General features: G+C 48.5%; 2 protein-coding genes across 13 annotated transcripts in view; one reads left to right on the top strand and one right to left on the bottom strand.

Moving 5' to 3' along the window:
• Nucleotides 1–1,011: 1,011 nt before the first annotated feature.
• On the top strand, nt 1,012–10,426 carry LOC135239385 (serine/arginine-rich splicing factor 9-like). 3 transcript variants are annotated; one of them, XM_064307998.1, is made up of 5 exons: nt 1,012–1,169; nt 5,252–5,429; nt 6,784–6,953; nt 7,440–7,644; nt 10,324–10,426. In XM_064307998.1, the coding sequence occupies exons 2-5, from the start codon at nt 5,272–5,274 to the stop codon at nt 10,409–10,411; spliced, it is 621 nt and encodes a 206-aa protein (XP_064164068.1). In that variant the 5' UTR covers nt 1,012–1,169; nt 5,252–5,271; the 3' UTR covers nt 10,412–10,426. The 3 variants fall into 3 exon arrangements, with proteins under 3 accessions (XP_064164068.1, XP_064164066.1, XP_064164067.1); XM_064307996.1 differs by lacking the exon at nt 10,324–10,426 and adding an exon at nt 8,009–9,158 and having other exon boundaries at nt 1,013–1,169; nt 7,440–7,612; XM_064307997.1 differs by lacking the exon at nt 10,324–10,426 and adding an exon at nt 8,009–9,158 and having other exon boundaries at nt 1,024–1,174; nt 7,440–7,612.
• A 1,302-nt stretch (nt 10,427–11,728) lies between these two features.
• Nucleotides 11,729–19,802, bottom strand: part of myo5b (myosin VB) — a 72,207-nt gene continuing 64,133 nt past the window's right edge. For 9 of the 10 annotated variants that reach the window (XM_064309582.1, XM_064309591.1, XM_064309581.1 and 6 more), the window contains 11 exons: nt 19,505–19,703; nt 18,647–18,740; nt 17,943–18,086; nt 17,650–17,801; nt 17,409–17,498; nt 17,089–17,239; nt 16,050–16,344; nt 15,753–15,927; nt 15,379–15,459; nt 14,842–15,129; nt 11,729–14,745 (listed from right to left, as the gene is read on the bottom strand). In XM_064309582.1, coding sequence (XP_064165652.1) covers nt 14,977–15,129; nt 15,379–15,459; nt 15,753–15,927; nt 16,050–16,344; nt 17,089–17,239; nt 17,409–17,498; nt 17,650–17,801; nt 17,943–18,086; nt 18,647–18,740; nt 19,505–19,703 — 1,534 coding nt within the window. In that variant the 3' untranslated portion in view covers nt 11,729–14,745; nt 14,842–14,976. The remainder of the gene's footprint in view (nt 14,746–14,841; nt 15,130–15,378; nt 15,460–15,752; nt 15,928–16,049; nt 16,345–17,088; nt 17,240–17,408; nt 17,499–17,649; nt 17,802–17,942; nt 18,087–18,646; nt 18,741–19,504; nt 19,704–19,802) is intronic. The other variant, XM_064309585.1, reaches the window with a different exon arrangement.

Raw genomic sequence — 19,802 nt, 5'->3', positions numbered from 1 at the left:
GGGGGGGGGGTTAAAATGCAAGCATTGGGGTTGGGGGTAAATGTGCATTGGGTGGGTGGGGGGTTAAACGTGTTATTGGAGTGGGGTAAGGGGTAAACTGTGTGCTTGGGGTGGGGGGCATTAAATCTTTCACATTATAAGTGGGTAGTGCTCTGACACACTGCTCTTTTACATTTTTGTAAAAAAATCTGCAGACCCAATGTGGGCCCCCAAGGGCCAAATAAAGGAGGAAGAGCAGGATGAAAGGAAAGATTGGGAGAATGAAAATGGAAATAAAGGAGGGGAGGTGAACAGAAGGTAGGAGAAGGAGAGGAGCAGGAGAATGGACACTGGAAGAAAGGAGGGGAGGTGAAGGAAGAACAGTAGGAAGAAGAAGGAGAAGAGCAGGCATGAATTATAAACGTGTGGGAAAAATTATCTTATTTCAGGGCACCAATTACTAATGGGGCGGGGAGCATGGATTGCTAATTTGAGGGAATGGATTACCGTTTTGAGGAAACAATATATCCAAATGTTCTCCTTTGAGACCTAGGGGGCTCTGTCATAAACATGGTCAATGACAAAAAAAAAAAATGAAAAAATCATTTCAGAGCAGTATTAAACAGGAACCCCTGAGTTTTAAAGGAAAAACATTTTCTTTAAAATAGATGTAAGCATTTATTTAGCAAACTTTTTGCGAATGGATATATAAACCATAAGACTGAACTTTATGGTTTGTTTGTATTTGATGTTATGTTATACCTTATCTTATTTTTGCTATTAATATATGAATATAGGTTATTGTAATTTTCTGCAATAAATACATATTAAAGGAACTGCACTGAAAATTATTGCCGGTGAGTTTTAAAGGGGATTCTCCTTAGCGCACAGTAAGAGAAGTAAACAATTGAACGAAAGGTAATGGGCCCAATTAAATTCTTTTTTAACCCTTTAATCGACAGAAGTGGGGTCGAGGCCGTTTCTTTGAAGGGCCTCGCGAATGCCATGGAATCGTCGGCGTAACGTACGCCATGTCCCAGAGTTTGACGCAAGCTACGTAAACTCTGTAGAGGCGGGGTCAAAGGGTGGGCTCGTGTAGCAGAGAAGGCGGTCAGAGACACGACTTCCTGCTCCGGGGGAAGCAAGAAACAACCGAAGACGGGGGCAAAGAAAATACACACATAACAGACGTAAGGTTCGCAAAGTATTGTTCATTTTCATCTAGATATGTAGCATATATCGTGGAATGCAATATGCAAATGGCTGAATAAAATATATTCTCCGGATGTTCTGCTAATTAGACGCTTGCTAGTGCAAGTGGTGTCGGACTAGCCAGCTAATAAGAGCGCAATAAAGCTGGATGGCTGGCAGGGTTTGGACTCAATTTCAGACTCGAGACATAAATTCAGTTACAACTCTTCTGGTAAATGAACAGGCTAATGAACTCCCATTATGAAATTAAAATTGCAGCTCAAAGATGTTCCTGCATTTACGCGGTGTTTGCTATAATATGTGGCCTCCTTTTGCGGAAACACGCGATCACGAGCCCGTTAGCCTGCTAGCTAATGCTAGCGGGATTGACTGAGGCTTAGTTGAAGGGTACCGTTCAATGGCAGGTACCAGGTATATACGGCAACAAAAATGTGAACTGTAGTAAATTAAATGTGTCTTGATAAGCTGTAATGTTACGTCTGTTAGATGGCATATTCCAACAGTTTGGTAAATTAATTAGCAGCTAAAGATTAACTATTTTGGAGACGAGCTTGCTGAAGCTTTGTCGTAGACTGGTACTGTGATTTTTTGAATGGTCTTGCCAACTGCCTACGGCAGTTCTTAGACGAGTAGCGCGTATTGCATGCAGGTTGAGATTAAATACATTTAAATACACCCTTTTAGCTCTGTAGCAAACTGAATGTAACAGCTAGCCAGTCGGGATTTTAAAACTACAACGTTAGTCAGCCAACAAGCCCCTTGGCCAACTAAAGATACTGGTTACAACATGCGCGGTTCGCGAAGGAGGTCTATTGCAACCGGAGACACCTGTTTTGAAACGTACAGGTAGCTAACGTTAGAGTTCTTTTAAGAGGTACGATCTTCCGAATTTATGAATTGCCTTATTCTAAATCACAGTTCGCGCTGTTTCGTCTGTGTGTTGCGTCATGGGACAAAAAAAAAACAATATTTATACTTCTGTGTTTGACGCGCAATGATGGAGAAACAATGGGTCAATTGATTTGTGCTTAGCTGGAGTTTAAACCTAAGACCACAGAAGTGAATTACAAGTGAACAGCTCTCCAAATCTGTGAAATAAAGGCTAGCTATTCCAGTTATAATGCAGTTATGTGGTCTAGATGTTTAAACTCAAGCTAAGCACACAGCAATTGACCCAGTTTGATAGTTACTTGATGATGGTCATCATGTTTTGATTTGGGTTCATTGTGATTTGAAACGAATACACACAGGGTCTGTCTGACTTCTCAGGGCTGAAGTGTGTTTGTTAAGGTCTGTCTGCTGAAGTAACTGTAAGTGTTGGGGTGGTGTGTTAACTGTGAGTGTTGGGGTGGTGTGTTAACTGAGTGTTGGGGTGGTGTGTTAACTGAGTGTTGGGGTGGTGTGTTAACTGAGTGTTGGGGTGGTGTGTTAACTGAGTGTTGGGGTGGTTTGTTAACTGTAAGTGTTGGGGTGGTGTGTTAACTGTAAGCGTTGAGGTGGTGTGTTAACTGTGAGCGTTGGGGTGGTGTGTTAACTGTAAGCGTTGGGGTGGTGTGTTAACTGTAAGCGTTTGGGTGGTGTGTTAACTAAGTGTTGAGGTGGTGTGTTAACTGTAAGTGTTGGGGTGGTTTGTTAACTGAGTGTTGGGGTGGTGTGTTAACTGTAAGTGTTGGGGTGGTGTGTTAACTGAGTGTTGGGGTGGTGTGTTAACTAAGTGTTGAGGTGGTGTGTTAACTAAGTGTTGGGGTGGTTTGTTAACTGAGTGTTGAGGTGGTGTGTTAACTGTGAGTGTTGAGGTGGTGTGTTAACTGTGAGGTTGGAGGTGGTGTGTTAACTGTAAGTGTTGGGTGGTGTTAACTGTAAGTGTTGAGGTGGTGTGTTAACTGTAGTGTTGAGGTGGTGTGTTAACTGTCAGTGTTGGGGTGGTGTGTTAACTGTCAGCGTTGAGGTGGTGTGTTAACTGTAAGTGTTGAGGTGGTGTGTTAACTGTAAGTGTTGAGGTGGTGTGTTAACTGTAAGTGTTGAGGTGGTGTGTTAACTGTAAGTGTTGAGGTGGTGTGTTAACTGTAAGTGTTGAGGTGGTGTGTTAACTGTAAGTGTTGAGGTGGTGTGTTAACTGTAAGTGTTGGGGTGGTGTGTTAACTGTAAGTGTTGGGGTGGTGTGTTAACTGTAACTCGCAGAACAGTGGTATAACTCACAGCCCCCACTGCTAAAGCTGGCAGTATACTCAGTAAGAAGAAAGAACTTCAGGATTGAGAACCACCGGCGAACATGTCTACGAACACTGTTGTCGGTATACTCAGTGAGAACACAGAACCGTTTAAAGTCACTCCACGCCGTTGGGGCGTGAATAATTACGAGGCAGCTATTAACCGGGGCTGGAATCTCGCCCAGACCTCCATCTCGCGGCTACGCCATGGTTGTATAAAGAGAAGGGCTACGCGAGATCATAACACACAACAAAAAGTTTAAAGTGTTTAAAGTGGCTTTAGTTTATCTAGCTATGCAAAAGAAGAAGAAAAGGCGAAGAAGATGGTACGTTCGCCCTCTAAATCAGAGTAGGACGGGGAATGGAGAGTCTTGTCTGTACATTCGGCAAATGCGAGTTTAGACGAGGGGGCCCACTTTCTCTTATTTCCGAATGTGTGCTAGGCGTTTTGATGACTTGCTGAAACGAGTAGCACCATTCATCAAACATGCGGGAACTCACAGAATTCCCATCTCTACAGAAGAGAGATTGGCGTTGACTCTCCGTACATTAGCCCTCTGAACTCTCAACCGTGACGTAACCAACTATGTGATATTTGGACCAATAGCTGAGAGGGGGAGGTCGGAGAACAAGAAAGAACTTTTTGAAAAGTTCTCCCTGGAGGCCGTCGCACACTGCACCGTACGAACGCACAACACCGCGTCTTTTTGTTCGTCAGTTGTTCTGATTGCTTCGTTTTGCTCAAAAAGTTCTACTTCGTATGAAGTATACTGCCTACTTAAACAGTGACAATGCTAAGTGTTCATTCATTGTCTGTATTATTATGAATAACTTGTTGCGTTTGGTTTAAAATGTTTGTAAAGCACTTTGTGCACCTGCAAGAGAAAAGTGCTGAATAATGGCATTGGTATTATTATTAATGTTTTAGGGCAATTTAAAAGTACTTTCTACCTGAGCATGACAATATAAAGTTGCTTATATAATGATTAAACTTCTTTCACGTTTTGTATGCTTTGGAGCACAGATTTAATATGACCAGTGTGTCCACAAAAAAGAAGGCACATTATTAACATTACAAAGCAGAGTCAAAGTAAGGCCTTTTAGTCAACCGCAAGTGGCCCATTTCACTAAATGAGCCAACAATTATTATTCGCACCAGCACTCTATTGTTTTTTTCCTCAGTTTATACAAGAATATGAGTTTAGATGTAAGCTTTAGTCTAATTACTAAATTACAGCTTGTAAAGATGAGGTGCTGACTGGGATCGCACGTGTCACATCCGTCATGTTTTTGAGGGAAAGTTTCTGCAAAGCGATTATGACTCTGTATATTCAGCTAAATTAGACAGAGGTCATATGACCAGCTTTATATCGGAACTTATTGGTGTCTTGACATTTTCCCTCCTGTTTTTGAGGGCTGTGTATTTGTTGGTAGCTTTTGCTAGCCGTTACAGTACTGACTTCTGTCCAGAGAGAGTTGCATAGCATTTTGCATTTGTGCGGCTGGATACTGAAACAATTCAGGATAAGCACCTTGCATAAGGATGCAATGGCAGTGTTCTATGTGGGAATCGAACCTGCAACCTTTAGGTTATTACAAGCCCAGTTCCCTAACCAATACACTACACTGGAGACTACATAGCTATACTGTCAGTTTTCAATATTACTCTCATGATATGAACATAAACTGCTTTCAGTTAATAATTATTGGTTTATGATGATCTATTGATAACCATTCTTTAGCATATCAGCATTTTGCACACTGTCCTGCCTGTAAAAAAAAAAAAAACAGTTGCATCTGTAACACTGTTGTTTGATTGGTCCGGGATTGCATTACCTCTGTGTTACCAGGGCGATCCACAACCAGGCCAATGGCGGACGGGAGGATCTACGTGGGGAACCTTCCGCCGGACGTGCAGGAGCGGGACATAGAGGACCTGTTCTTCAAATACGGAAAGATCCGCGACATCGAGCTGAAGAACAACCGCGGCACCATCCCCTTCGCCTTCGTCCGCTTTGAGGACCCCCGGTGAGGCATGCACCCCCAAACACGTCCCAGCATGCACCCTAAACATGTCCCAGTATGCACCGCCAAACACGTCCCAGCATGCACCCCCAAACACGTCCCAGCATGCACCCCCAAACACGTCCCAGCATGCACCCCCAAACACGTCCCAGCATGCACCGCCAAACACGTCCCAGCATGCACCGCCAAACACGTCCCAGCATGAACCGCCAAACCTCCCAGCATGCACCCCCAAACACGTCCCAGCATGCACCCCCAAACACGTCCCAGCATACACCCCAAACGTCCCAGCGTGCACCCCAAACACGTCCCAGCATGCACCCCCAAACATGTCCCAGCATGCACCGCCAACACGTCCCAGCATGCACCGCCAAACCTCCCAGCATGCACCGCCAAACACGTCCCAGCATGCACCGCCAAACACGTCCCAGCATGCACCCCCAAACCTCCCAGCATGCACCCCAATCACGTCCTAGCATGCACCCCCAAACACGTCCCAGCATGCACCGCCAAACACGTCCCAGCATGCACCGCCAAACACATCCCAGCATGCACCGCCAAACACGTCCCAGCATGCACCGCCAAACACGTCCCAGCATGCACCGCCAAACACGTCCCAGCATGCACCGCCAAACACGTCCCAGCATGCACCCTCAAACACGTCCCAGCATGCACCGCCAAACACGTCCCAGCATGCACCGCCAAACACGTCCCAGCGTGCACCCCCAAACACGTCCCAGCGTGCACCTCCAAACACGTCCCAGCGTGCACCTCCAAACACGTCCCAGTGTGCACCCCCAAACATGTCCCTGTACGCACATGTCCCAGGGTTTCTCTGTTCCTGCCAATACATTCTGTGAATTAAGGGATGCCTGTGGGGGCAGTTTGTGTCTGTAACTGGTGTGCTCGTGTCGGTAACTGTGGGGTGCTCGTGTCTGTAACTGTGGGGTGCTTGTGTGTTGGTAGCGGTTTGTCTGTAACTGGGGTGCTTGTGTCTGTAACTGTGGAGTGCTTGTGTGTTGGTAGCGGTTTGTAACTGGGGCGCTTGTGTCTGTAACTATGGAGTGCTTGTGTGTTGGTAGCGGTTTGTCTGTAACTGGGGTGCTTGTGTCTGTAACTGTGGAGTGCTTGTGTGTTGGTAGCGGTTTGTCTGTAACTGTGGGGTACTTGTGTCTGTAACTGTGGAGTACTTGTGTCTGTAACTGTGGAGTGCTTGTGTCTGTAACTGTGGAGTGCTTGTGTCTGTAACTGTGGGGCGCTTGTGTCTGTAACTCTAGGGCAGTGCTGGTAACATTTTGTCTGTAACTCTGGGGTGCTTGTGTCTAACTGTAGGGCTCTTGTGTGCTTTGTCCTGCAGGGACGCAGAAGACGCCGTGTATGGACGCAATGGCTACGGGTTCGGCGACTGCAAGCTCCGTGTGGAGTACCCGCGCTCGTCCTCCAAGTTCAGCAGCCCCATGGGAGGGGGCCCCCGGGGCCGCTTTGGCCCCCCCTCCCGGCGCTCAGAGTTCCGCGTAATTGTGACAGGTACGTAGGAGCCCCCGCCACCCCGCTGCTGCACAGCCCCCCCCTCACACCACACAGTGCACTGCACTACAGACCCCCTCACACCACAGCCCAAGAAGCCATTACCGGTCAACACACACACACACACACACACAGGTACGTAACAGCCCCTACCCCACAGCTGCAGCAGCTCAATCCGGACTACAGACCCACTCACACCACACTGTGCACTTCACTACTGGAGAACTGTAGTTTGATGGTGCTGTGTGTGTTTAGAATGTAACATTATTAGAACATAGATTGCAACAAATGCGTGATATTCTAAATTTGAGCGCGAGTTCTGTTTACTCTTATTGGTAGCATCCTCACTCTCCAACATTTCTATGGGGACAGGTGCAATTACACACATACACACACACATGCATACACACAGGGCTTCTGTAAAACCCTGCTCTAGACGAGCGAGTGTGGCTGTGTGATGATGTCATCAGCGTGCGCCCTCCGCAGGCCTCCCCCCGACGGGCAGCTGGCAGGACCTGAAGGACCACATGCGGGAGGCGGGGGACGTGTGCTTCGCTGACGTGCAGCGGGACGGCGAGGGCGTGGTCGAGTTCCTGCGCAGAGAGGACATGGAGTACGCGCTCCGCCGCCTCGACAGGACCGAGTTCCGCTCGCACCAGGTGAGCGCACCTGCGTATTACTGCACCTGCAGGTAGACACTTCCATGGTTAGACACGCCCACGCCTGCGGGTAGACATGCCCAAACCTGCAAGTAGCCACAGCCACAAATGGATTTTCATTGCAGTTGTGTTTGTGGCCTGCAGGGGGCGATGTTGTGCTAATGTGGTTCTGTTTGTGTCCTGCAGGGGGCGATGGTGTGCTAATGCGATTCTGTTTGTGTCCTGCAGGGGGCGATGGTGTGCTAATGCGGTTCTGTTTGTGTCCTGCAGGGGGCGATGGTGTGCTAATGCGGTTCTGTTTGTGTCCCGCAGGGGGCGATGGTGTGCTAATGCGGTTCTGTTTGTGTCCTGCAGGGGGCGATGGTGTGCTAATGCGGTTCTGTTTGTGTCCCGCAGGGGGAGACTGCTTATATCCGGGTGCATGAGGAGAGGGGTTCCAGCTGGGGGCGCTCACGGTCCCGCTCCAGGTCGCGGGGTCGTTACTCTCCTCCTTACCAAAGCAGGGCCTCCCCGCCCCCCCGCTACCATTCCCCCCCACCCAGACGCCACTCCTCCCGCCACAGCCCCCCCTCACGCCACAGCCCCCCCTCACGCCACAGCCCTCCCTCACACCACAGCCCACCCCGCCATTACCGATAAACACACACACACCCCAGCCCAACATTACCGATAAACACACACACACACTCACTCACTCACTCACACACCCACACCCCAGCCCAACATTACCGATAAACACACACACACACACACTCACACACCCACACCCCAGCCCACCATTACCGATAAACACACACACACACTCACTCACACCCCAGCCCACCATTACGATAAACACACACACTCACACACACCACAGCCCACCCCGCCATTAACGGTAAACACACACACACACCACTGCCCACCTCACCATTATTGGTAAACACAGATTACGCAACAGGCTACACAACGGTATTTTAGTTTTATTTTCTTCCCTGTTAATTTACATTCCATTATCAGGACTGTTCCCCAAGGCCTTAATCTGTAGAATCTCCCAGAGAGACGGTTTTGGGAGGCAGAGCATCTGGGGCAGGAGCCAATGGCAGGAGAGAGCCGCACAGAGTGGCTGGGGGAGGAGCCAATAGCAGGAGAGAGCCGCACAGAGTGGCTGGGGCAGGAGCGCCTCGCGCAGAGCGTCTGAAAGACTGTGGACACACTCGCTTCGGACGGCTCTGGACACGGTGCTGCCCCACGTCGTGAGCACAGCGTTACCATGGTGACCCCTCGCAGCTCTGTTCTTCTATCTGGAATGTTCCAAAGCGCCGCCTGTCGTCACGGAAACCTGAATTTCCAGACGTGTGCTCTGGCCAACTTCTCCTTCTAGACAATTGTTTGTGTACTTTTTTTTTTTTCTCCCAGTAACTGAAACAAAACCGTTTTAAACTGGTTTCTACGCCCGAGTTGTCATCGTGTACTTTGTATCCTGTAATTGCAGTTTATAAAAGTTTTTTTTGTTTGTTTCATTTTGTTTTTGGTTTTTTTCAATTAAAAGATTAAATCAAAAGAACTGCTCCTGACTGTTGCTGTTGTCTGCATTTGAGTGCTGTGTCCATTCTCCATATTACTGGTGTGCTCCTCATGGCCATGAATTGATAGTAGTCAGATGTTGTTCACTGTATAAAACGTATTTTATAAGACACAGTATTGACTCCATAGAGCATGAATTCTGTGGAGACTGGTGATTTCTGTCGAAGACCGAAGGGGGACGTGACAAAGGTGGTGGACTATAAATAATATCAACTGAAATGCAGGATACAGGTGATACACTGACAGGCACACTGAGCTGTTTTGAGAGGGTATAGTGTTCTATCTTTTACAATACATTTGTTAGAGTATTGTGTGCAGCTCTGGGGACCGCACTATTAGAAAGATATAGAAGCTCTGGAAAAGGTTCAAAGAAGAGCAACCAAAATGATTCAAAATGGTATGAAAGATAAAAGCTATGAGGAAAGACTTAAGATGCTTAATTGTTGGTTGTTGTGTTCTGTCTGAAAGGCAAACTATGACTGAGCTGTGTTTTAAGTCATAACAGCAGTTTCTAGTGCACGTTAAATATGGTAATTCATCAGTTATGAATTCCACAAGCCAGTTTAAATTTCGCTAAAGTGACAGAAACACACGCAGGAGTTGGGGGTTGCCAGGTATGTGTGTGTCACTGACTAAACTCTCCGCTCCCACTGCTATCAATAGTGTCACGTGATTACGTATTTTTGTAGGCCAACTCCGGAGTTACTTCCGCCATGGGCTGCCTCGAATAATTTCCCATTCATTTTCCCCCATAGACATTTATTTTTGTCAAAAACAAGGTCTGTGGTTAACATATGTCGAAGAGAGTTTCTCGTTTTGCTCCACGAGATAAAGTACACCCATTTATGTATCAACCATGAATTTGGAAGCCGTTATGTGCTTTAAAAAAGTAAGTTGCTAACAAGCTGCTATGTTGAAACTACAACGGTCGTCACGTGCAGGCGGGCTCGTAAGTAAACTTGAGATGCTGCTAGCCATCAAAGTTGCTACTCTGCTATTTCACATTGCGTTGGTTTGTTAACTTAATATGACTCGTGAGTAATGAATTTTCTCCACCAAATCACTAACACAAACCACTTCGTTCACACAATCTCATTTCATGCGGCTAGCTAACGTTTCACTGAAAAGTAGTCTCACTCACCCAGAATATTCTGTCTTTACATGGTTGAAGAATGTTTTCTTGCTGTGTTGTACTCGGTAACACGCCGTGTCCAAATTCCATTTTGCTCTTAGCTCTGGTTATTTCAATTAGCTCCAGGCCAGCACGGCAGTGAAACCTAAAATTCTTCAGACAGCATGCTGATAAACCCGACGTTTAAGTACGCACAGCGGTGTCCAATTCTTGAAATATCTGCCAATATTAAACTCTTTTTCTTATTTCTAATCACTTAAAAAAAAAAATCTTGTTCTAGCCAATGTAGACCACATGTGGAGGTTGAATCTGCACCGTGGAATTGAGAGGTAACTAAAAAATGACTATTAGTACCACAGAACTACTGTTCTAGTTGAATGAACAGGCATGACAGGCCTAGACTTAACTTCAGAGTGGATCTAGCATCCTCATAGGCTGACAAATGTACCTGGGCCAGTTTTTCTTGGTTCATCTTCACATTCAGATTGAAATATTTTAATTTGATGCTGTAAGTGTCTTTTTTTCTACAATGTTGTCTGTTAGAAACACCATTTGTAATTATCTGCTAGTATCCTGGGTTAAACCCAGGTTATAGCTACATGGCCACCGGAACAACGGGGGCCAAACTTCCATTTGACCCGGCACGACACATATTTTCATTTTCAGAAAACACAACCTGTTGTCACAAAATATTTACAGTGTATCTTTTTTTTAACCAAATTTTTCTTCTAAACAGCACTGTTGATTTCGATGGTAACTATTTTCAGTATTATGGTTCCATTCTACGTTGATAGAGAAGCGTACATTTAGTCAATGGTGCTGTGGGGGGACCATAGACCGTATAAGGTTGGGACAGAAACGCTGTTGAAAATAAACAGGCACCGTGACACCATAAAGGTGTGTTTTTGAAGAACGGACGCTATTTTAAACAGCATAAACTGTTGAAACGTGCCGCTGAAAATGGTGTGTTGTTCTGGACCAGTCGTTTGTTTAGCAGGTGAATTATGACTGGTTCAGAATGATACGCTGTTGGCTGTCGCAGTGCATGCCAACTGTCTAACTGTGACGCCTGGCTGTCTAACCCCCACAGAATGGTAAATGGACTGCATTTATATAGTGCTTTTATCTATATAACCAAAGCGCTTTACAGTTGATGCCTCTCATTCACACACACACTCACACGCCAACGGCGAAAGGCTGCCTTGCAAGGCGCCAATCAGCTCGTTGGGAGCAATTAGGCGTTAGGTGTCTTGCTCAGGGACACTTCGACACTCCCAGGGTAGGGGATCGAACCCGGCAACCCTCCGACTGCCAGACAACCACTCTTACCTCCTGAGCTATGTCTCCCCCACTCAGACACACAAAACCTACAAAGCACAACAGCACAATAACAGTACAAAAACAAAACAGAACAGCTGTATTTTTAAAAAATCAGCCTTTATTTCCATTGTTGTATTCAACTTTATGATATAATGGATTTTTCATAGACAGCAATGTGCAGTTTATACCTTTGTTCAAATAGTAAAATTATTTCCATTTTGATTAGCATAAATCGGGTATAATAAGGTTCTTAAAATCATATAAATCTCACCCCAGCCTTCACTGACGGCTCCCTACCACATATGCACCTTTCAAATTCACAACATTTTTCATTTTAAATATTTATACACGTACGCAAGGACGCGCACACACACACACACCACCCTGTACCACTGAAAGAAATGACAGTGGTGGCAAAACTGACAGGTGAGACCAGGAAGCAGACAAATGATGTGAAACCGCCGTTACAGGGCCACAGCTCCGCGAAAGAGCTACAGCAACAGACACATCTTTACAGTGTGCAGCATTATGAAGGCAAAGTAAAGAGAAACAGTGTCAGGTGCAGTTATGGCACACGTAACCCTCAACTTTAAGGCCTTTTCTAAGACACGCGTTTTGGCAAATAAAAGTTGTGCACTGACACTCTAAGACTGGAATATTCTACTCCATACTGTCTATGAAATATGCTTGTGTGCGCACGTGAGTGCACGAGTGTTTCATATTGCTCTGGTGTCCGTTCCCTCAGACACAGTGGAGTGCATTCTGAATTAATCTGGCTCCTCACTTTTGTGCATTACCACACATCTGACTGCAGGTGGCAGCACATAACAAGAAAATTAATGTCACAATCTGTCTCATTTCTGAGTTACTACACTCCTGAACACGGAGGGGTGGAAAGGGCGAAACGAGCTCAGACAGGATGACACTCACAACATTAACGATAGACAGCCCCGTCCCTTTCCCCAATAAAAAAAGTAAAAATTGTATATCAAACGTACATTTCGACGTCTGAATAAATTTAATGTGAAATAAAATCAAGTAAAATTTTTTTTTTTTTTAAAGGTAGATGCTGCACTTCATTAGCAATGAAAGAAGAGGGTTTCCCCGGTTCCCGTTTGTGATCAGAATCTGAAAGACTGATACCAGTTCACCCACACTAAGATCCAGCAACACAGAGTCTGAACACCCATCACCCTATGGGGTTGTGGAGATTTAAAACAGCGACATGGCCTGAATGGACTATGTACAGCAGGAGACAAAGACATAACAGTGGTTCTGCTGTCTCTATAGCTCGACCAAGGAGCGGTACAGTCCTCACCTACACTAGAACTACACCCCTCTCACATACCTTTCAGGTTCAGGACAGGTTACCATTCTGAGCTGCTGGGATACAGCTTGTGTTCTCTGTTCACTCTCACCTGACCACTTTACCTGGAGGAACCGCAGAACGCGCTAGACGCAACTTTCTGACAAAACGGCTTCCGATTGCGATCGTACAGCATCTGAAAAATGAGTCTGCATCTTCAGTCGTTTTGAAATCAAAGGCTGTTGTGACTGGTCTGTACTCACAGATAACCTGGCTCTGGTGCAGTGCTGGTGCTGTATTAGACTGCTGTGCTGACATGGGCACGCAACCTTCCAGTCTCACCTGCTGATATTCACTTTCTCCATTCCGCACTGGCTCTCCCCATCCCTCTCTCTCACTTCTCCCCCTCCCGTTCTCTCCTCATCCCCCTGTCTTCTCTTCCTCTCTCCGTCTGTCTCTCTTCTCCACCTCCCCTTTCTCTTCCCCTCTTTCATCTATTCCTCACTCTCCCTTTTCATCTTCATTCATCCCTCTTTGCACTTTTTTCTCTCAATCCATCTCTCCTTTCTCTTTCTCCCTCGTTCTGACTCCATGTCTCCCATCCTCTCTCTCTTCTCCACTCTTCCTCTTTCTCCCTTTTTTCTCGATCCATTCTGTCCTCACTTTCTCTGCTTTAAGGTGTGCTGTGCCGAGACACATTGTGATGTCAGCAGTGATGTCACAAGGCCAAAGCCACACCCAGGAACTGCCTGTCCTGTTCTCAGGTCACACCAGTGACAGCTCTCATCTCCATCAGGAAAAGACTCAGATATGTACAGACACCCTGAAAGTAAAGAGCTTCACCATAATAAAGGCAGGAGGAAAATCTCTGTCGCAAAAGAGTGCTTGTTGTTAGAGAAAAAAGTTGTCCAGTACCAAGAATCACCAGAATCTCCATCAGGATTGACTCACTCTTCCCAAAGAGCACATCAGGCATGAATAATCAATCTTCAGAACCTGAACCCAGCAGCACTGAGGCGAATAAGTGACTCCTCAATCCACTGCCTGACAGGACACGGGCCCCCAGAGAAGAGTAACCGGCACCCTCCTCCCAAAAGCATTCCAGAGATTTGGGCAGGACAGGCGGGAGATCCGAAGGGTCGCTCCTCAGGAGGGGCAGTTAGACATTTAGTGTTGCTGTCATGGCGATGGAGCTGTGCTATCTGGGATATGCAGATGGCTGAAAGGTCGTGGACTCCTGGTTGTGATTCTGGCCCTGGTCCTGGTCCTGGTTCTGGTCGTGGACCCTGGCGCTAGGTCTTTATGACATGGCCCAGCTGAGAGGCTATAGGCGAGCAGAAAGGATGGGACAGAAGCTTTGGAGACTGGGGTCCTGCAGAGTTCTGCCCAGTTCAGAGAAGCACACCCCACTGGGGACGAGGTTACCCCTCTGATTTATGTCAATCATCTTAAGGGCTGTTGCACCCTCAGAAAGCAGACACAGACAGACACACAAACACGCAGACAGGGCCATGGGTTTAGCTCCCTCTGGTTGAGTCAGACAGACGGACAGACAGAGCCCAGGGGTTTGGCCCAGTCTGGTGGAGGTGGAGAGAGAGCTGTGGGGCTGGGCTCTCACTGGTTCAGACAGACAGACGAACAGACAGACAGATCCCAGGAGTTTGGCCCAGTCTGGTGGAGGTGGAGAGACAGAGCTGTGGGGCTGGGCTCTCACTGGTTCAGGCAGACAGATGGACAGACGGACAGAGCCCAGGGGTTTGGCCCAGTCTGGTGGAGGTGGAGAGACAGAGCTGTGGGGCTGGGCTCTCACTGGTTCAGACGGACAGACGAACAGACGGACAGAGCCCAGGGGGGTTTGGTTGAGGCAGGTGGGAGGTGGAGACGAGGAGGTGTGGGGCAGCACACGGTTGCTAGACGGACAGACGAACAGACAGACAGATCCCAGGGTTTTGGCCCACTCTGGCCGAGGTGGAGAGACAGAGCTGTGGGGCTGGGCTCTCTCTGGTTCAGGCAGACAGATGGACAGACGGACAGAATGCCTCAGACTCGGGAGAGGAAGTTGAGGTTGAGGCAGGCGGGGATGTGTAGGGTCTCCAGACTGAGGGCGGAGGGGGTGTAGGGGAACAGCACAGGGAAGGTGTGCTTAGTGTCCACCAGCAGCTGACCACTGTCATTGCGATCCTGCAACTGACCCTGTGTGTGAGAGAGGGAGGGGGAGGGAGTGAGAGAGGGGGAAGAGACAGAGAGTGGGGAGGAGGGGGAGAGAGAGAGGCAAGGAGAGGGACAGAAAAGGAGGGAGAGAGGGGAAGAGAGAGAGGGAGGAGGGGAGAGAAAGACAAAGAGAAGCATGTGTCACTGTGTGGTACAGTGGTAGTGGGACATGGTACTGCATTTATAGAACGATATTACTCAGGGGTTAAGGCAGTGTAAAAGACCGCCCACCTGTATAGTCCTGATGAAGGACACAGTGACTCTCTCCTCAAACTCGTTGAGCGGCGTGTAGAGGGTGAGGATTTTCACGATCTGCAAGAGGAAATTTCACAGTGAGCAGCAATGATCAGGTGGGAGGGAGGGGGTGGATGTGGATGGAACACCTGACCCAGAGTAGGCCTGTGTGCGCTGTGTGCAGACGGGAGAGCCCCAGAGGGTGTCGGTGGCTGCGGATTTTTGTGGTCTCCGTTAAATCAGCCGACAATTACATTTAGGGTTTAGGATTAGGGTCTAGGGATTAGGGTTTATGATTTCTGGATTAGGGGTTAAGGGTTAGGGATTAGGGTGTAGGGATTGGGGGTTAGGGATTAGGGATTAGGGGTTACCTGTGGTGTAGTGAGAGAAGCGCAGAGGGAGCAGATGGCCTCTGCATCCTGGGAGGTCTTCTTCTTGACCTGCAGCAGCTGAGCGGCCTGAATGATGGGCTCCATGGTGGCCACAGACCCGCTCTGCTGCAGGTTCTTCCCCCGAAGCCACTCCTCCATCTGACTGACGTTGTACCTGCAGGAACCACCAGGGGTCACTCAGAGAGACTGCAGGAGATACACTCAGCATTCACACACACGCACACACACGTACACGCACACGTGCACACACACACACACACACGCTCGGCAGGTTACCTCAGCTGCATGCCCGTGCTCCAGGAGCACACGTCCTTGCGCAGCAGCAGGTTGTTGAGGGTGACGGAGTTGATGCAGTAGAACATCTGGCGCACCACCTGCTGGCTGATCTCGGGGTCGAGCCCGTGGGCCCCCATGGTGCTGTGGAACTGGCCCAGCTGCCGGATCAGCGCCTCCAGCGTGTAGCCGCCCGGCCCGCCCGACTCGCAGTCCATGCTGGAGGACCGGTTCCGGTAGCCCATGGGCTTCACCCCCGCCAGGCTGGGGATGCTCTCGCTCTCCAACATGGCCGACACTGGCGGGACGACAGGAACGTCAGCAGGCCTCAGGGACAAAGCCCTGCAACACACGCTCCTTAGGGTTCGACTCCAACCTCTACTGGACCTAATTCGGAACGTCCAATTAGCTGCAACCACAGTGGGGTTCATACTCAAGCCCAGTGCCCATTTAAAAGAGTGTAGACACCCACGGTTCTCCTCCGAAAGACATGGTGTCTCCAGCCGCTTCTTTTCACACTGCAGACTACAGCCAAGCTCTAACAGAATGGAGTCAGAGGAAGACCTTTCATATGCAGCTTCAGGATGCAGTCTGATTGACCAACAGGGGTCACTAGTGAGTGATGAAACGCAGACCCCTAACCAACTGAACCCTCCCATTCAATCACCAACTGCCTATCACCCTACATCACCCTATGGCACGGTCTGGATTCGATCAGAAACCATGAGGCTCATCTACAGCATGGTGCCTCAACCAAATGAGAATCCCAGCAGCCGAATGCTATTCTGATTCTTCAGCACAACTTCCACACTCTCAGATGAAAAGCATGTTATTCATATCAAAGCCACTCAGCCACATCACATCAGAAGCCTGACTAAAGGAATCGGAACGTCGAGTTTCATTCTTATGAAAACTGACACTGACATTAATATTTATGAGATTTCCTCAGCTGATGGAAAAGAGGTTTTCTTTTTTGTTAAAGTGATAAAATGAGGCTGCAGTGGACAGGAGGCCCCAGCAGGGGGAGACTGTGAGCTCTTACCGATCATGGGCTGCAGGATGGCCTCAGCCACGCGCACCAGCTGCTGGTAAATCTGGATGGACAGGTCGCTCAGCACCTGCCGGTACTCGGCCAGGTCGAAGTTCTTCAGACAGTGCTCGTTCTGCTTGGCCGTGTTCTGGGTCATAAACGCCTGAAAGGGCCAATCAGAGCAGAACAGATTACCTTACTGACCGTCACCTGTTTTAGCTCCAGGAGAAAAACAGGAAACCTGAATATCAAGTGCAGGCCCACCTCACCTCACTGTACAGCACAACATTATAACTTTATAACCATTTCAACAACACTCTTTGTGTTCTCACCTCGTCCCCGCTGTACTGCTTCAGACAGTGCAGGAGCCTGCTGGTGTTGGCCAGCCAGAAGGAGGTCATCTCAAAGTCATTGTTGTGTTTCTGCAGAAGGAGGACAGCACACCTGTTACACATTACAGCACAGGACACACTACACGTGTGCTATACATGACACATATATGCATTCATCAGCTTTAATCAGAGCCCTGGTGTGTTTGTTTTGCACGGACACCGCGGTGCGTGCGATCAGTACCTTGAGAACCTTCTTGATGGCGTTGATTGTGGATGTGAGCAGGGAGTGCACTTTCTGGTCGTCGTTAATGTAGTCCGCATGGCGGATGCACATGAACATGATGTAGGCGGGAAGACAGGGCACTGTGGCCGACACCGTTCCCGGCTTCATATCTGGGGGAGGGGGGGGGAGAGGCGAGAGAGCCAAAGGGTGAGACAGAGACAGAGAGGGAGTCGGAGAGGGATAAGGAATGACAGTGAGTGAGAGTCAGAGACCCACACACATAAATGACAGGCTTTGTAATGCAGACTCACCTGTCACCAGGTTCTTGACCAGCTGCTGCTCGTCCTCCTTGCTGTACTCCAGCATGCCCTCAAAGTCCTTATCCTTGCGCTGGACCGTCACCTGGCGGGTCAGCTCGGGCCGGGCCCGGCTCGTCTGCAGGGCCGCCTGGGACACTGTGGAGCAGGAGGAGCCTGAGTAACTACAACACCCTTATTTATGCAGTCAAAGAGCGCTCACACAACACACACAACAATATGCGCCAACAATCAGACAAATATGCACAGAGTACATTTTTTAAATGTTTATAAGTTCATATGAACACGTCTTTAAAAGGACCTTTAGAGAAAGCGCTAAACTTTGCTATTCTGATTACTTCAGGAAGACTGTTCCAGGGCCTGAAACAGTCTTCTCTCCAGGACCTGAAGAACCGCAGGCTCTGCTGGCTTTTGTTGCTACTCAGCACTTGAGCAGCACAGCTGAGTAGTGACAAAAACCAGCAGAGCCCGCGGTTCTTCAGGTCCAGGAATGAAGCTGTTGGCCGGTTAAAGCAGTTCATTACACAGCTAACTCGGGTCAGCTTGTTTCTTGGGTCTGAATCGGCTGCTGATATTAAGGCCAAAACAAAAACCAGCAGACCGGGACCAGGATTGAGGATCACGTTGGTACTGAGGGCTTCTGACACAAACCCTTCCAACATCCCCCACTCCAGTGTGAGACTGCCTCTGGTCCTCACCTTCCAGCTCCTGGACCTTCTTCATGTAGATCCTCAGCTGCTTCTTCAGCTTGCGCTCGTTCTTGTCCATCTTCTCCACCAGCTCCTTAAGATCCTGCCAGCACACACCAGCGTCAGAGGAAGCCCTCAACAGGCAACTTCTCAAACGAGCCGTGTCTCAAACGGGCAAGTATGTCACATTATGGCCATTTAGCTGACACTCTTATTCAGCTTTTGCAATTATGCAGTTCTACTAATCAAGGTGCTTAGTGGTTGATTAGTAGAATCAGGTGTGTTACTGCTTGGTTGAAACAAAAGCCAACACCCACACCGGCCCTTTCTGGATAAGATTGGGGACCCCTGCTCAAAAACATGAAAGCACCTAATCACGAAAAATGAACAGCTTGTTAAAATTCTGGGATTGCAGTTGTGGTTGTAACAAAAACCAGCATACAAAGGGGCCTCCAGGACCGAGTTTGAGAACCCCTGCTCTATACAGTGGATTAACTAGGACCATGGTTTCCAAACACCGGTCTGAGGACCGAAGTCAGTCCCTAGCAACATGGCCGCCGGTCCCCAGCAATAATAATGAAATGTGTGATGTTGTTCACTTTACAATGTGTGGCAGTCTCTGAGACTTTGAGACTCAGAAGTGCCGGGCCACAGGCTGAAAAAGTTTGGGAATCACTGAACTAGGGCAACAGCCAATTTCCAACAAAAGGCCGACATCTCAATGAAGTCTACTAAATCATCGTATAATGGAGCAAATACGAACATCACAGAAACAGTTGAAAGGTTACTCTGCACTATCCCACAGACCGCGGCCTTCCCGCTTTAAGCTCTCTCGCGTTTCCCGTTCCCACGGCAACCCCCCCGTACCAGGTTCTCGTTGGTGAGGCGCGTGAACTCCTGCTGGATGCTGAACTCCACCTGCGCCTCGGGAGGCAGCGCCTGCATCTGGGCGAGCTCCTCCTGCCGCTTCTCGATCTCGTGCCGTAGCAGCTCGTTCTGCGTGCGCAGGGCCTCCAGCTCGTCCGCGTGCTTCCGCGCCTGCGACTGCAGCTGCGCCTCCAGGAGCCTGGGGTGGGGGGCGAGGGGGGGGAGGGGGGCGGGCGAGAGGGCGGGGTTACACTGCTGCCACACAAAGGGTGGGAGGGGTTATAGCTCACTGCTGATC

Source organism: Anguilla rostrata, chromosome 14 (assembly GCF_018555375.3).
Source record: "Anguilla rostrata isolate EN2019 chromosome 14, ASM1855537v3, whole genome shotgun sequence".
Classification (NCBI taxonomy): domain Eukaryota; kingdom Metazoa; phylum Chordata; class Actinopteri; order Anguilliformes; family Anguillidae; genus Anguilla; species Anguilla rostrata.
Note: the sequence above shows the minus strand (reverse complement) of the source record. Positions and strands in the feature narration are given on the sequence as shown.

Coding starts and splice junctions, on each gene's coding strand:
- LOC135239385 (XM_064307996.1), top strand. CDS start 5,272: ATGGCGGACGGGAGGATCTACGTGGGGAACCTTCCGCCGGACGTGCAG. Junction 5,430..6,783: donor GTCCGCTTTGAGGACCCCCG/GTGAGGCATGCA, acceptor TTTGTCCTGCAG/GGACGCAGAAGACGCCGTGT. Junction 6,954..7,439: donor GTTCCGCGTAATTGTGACAG/GTACGTAGGAGC, acceptor CGCCCTCCGCAG/GCCTCCCCCCGACGGGCAGC.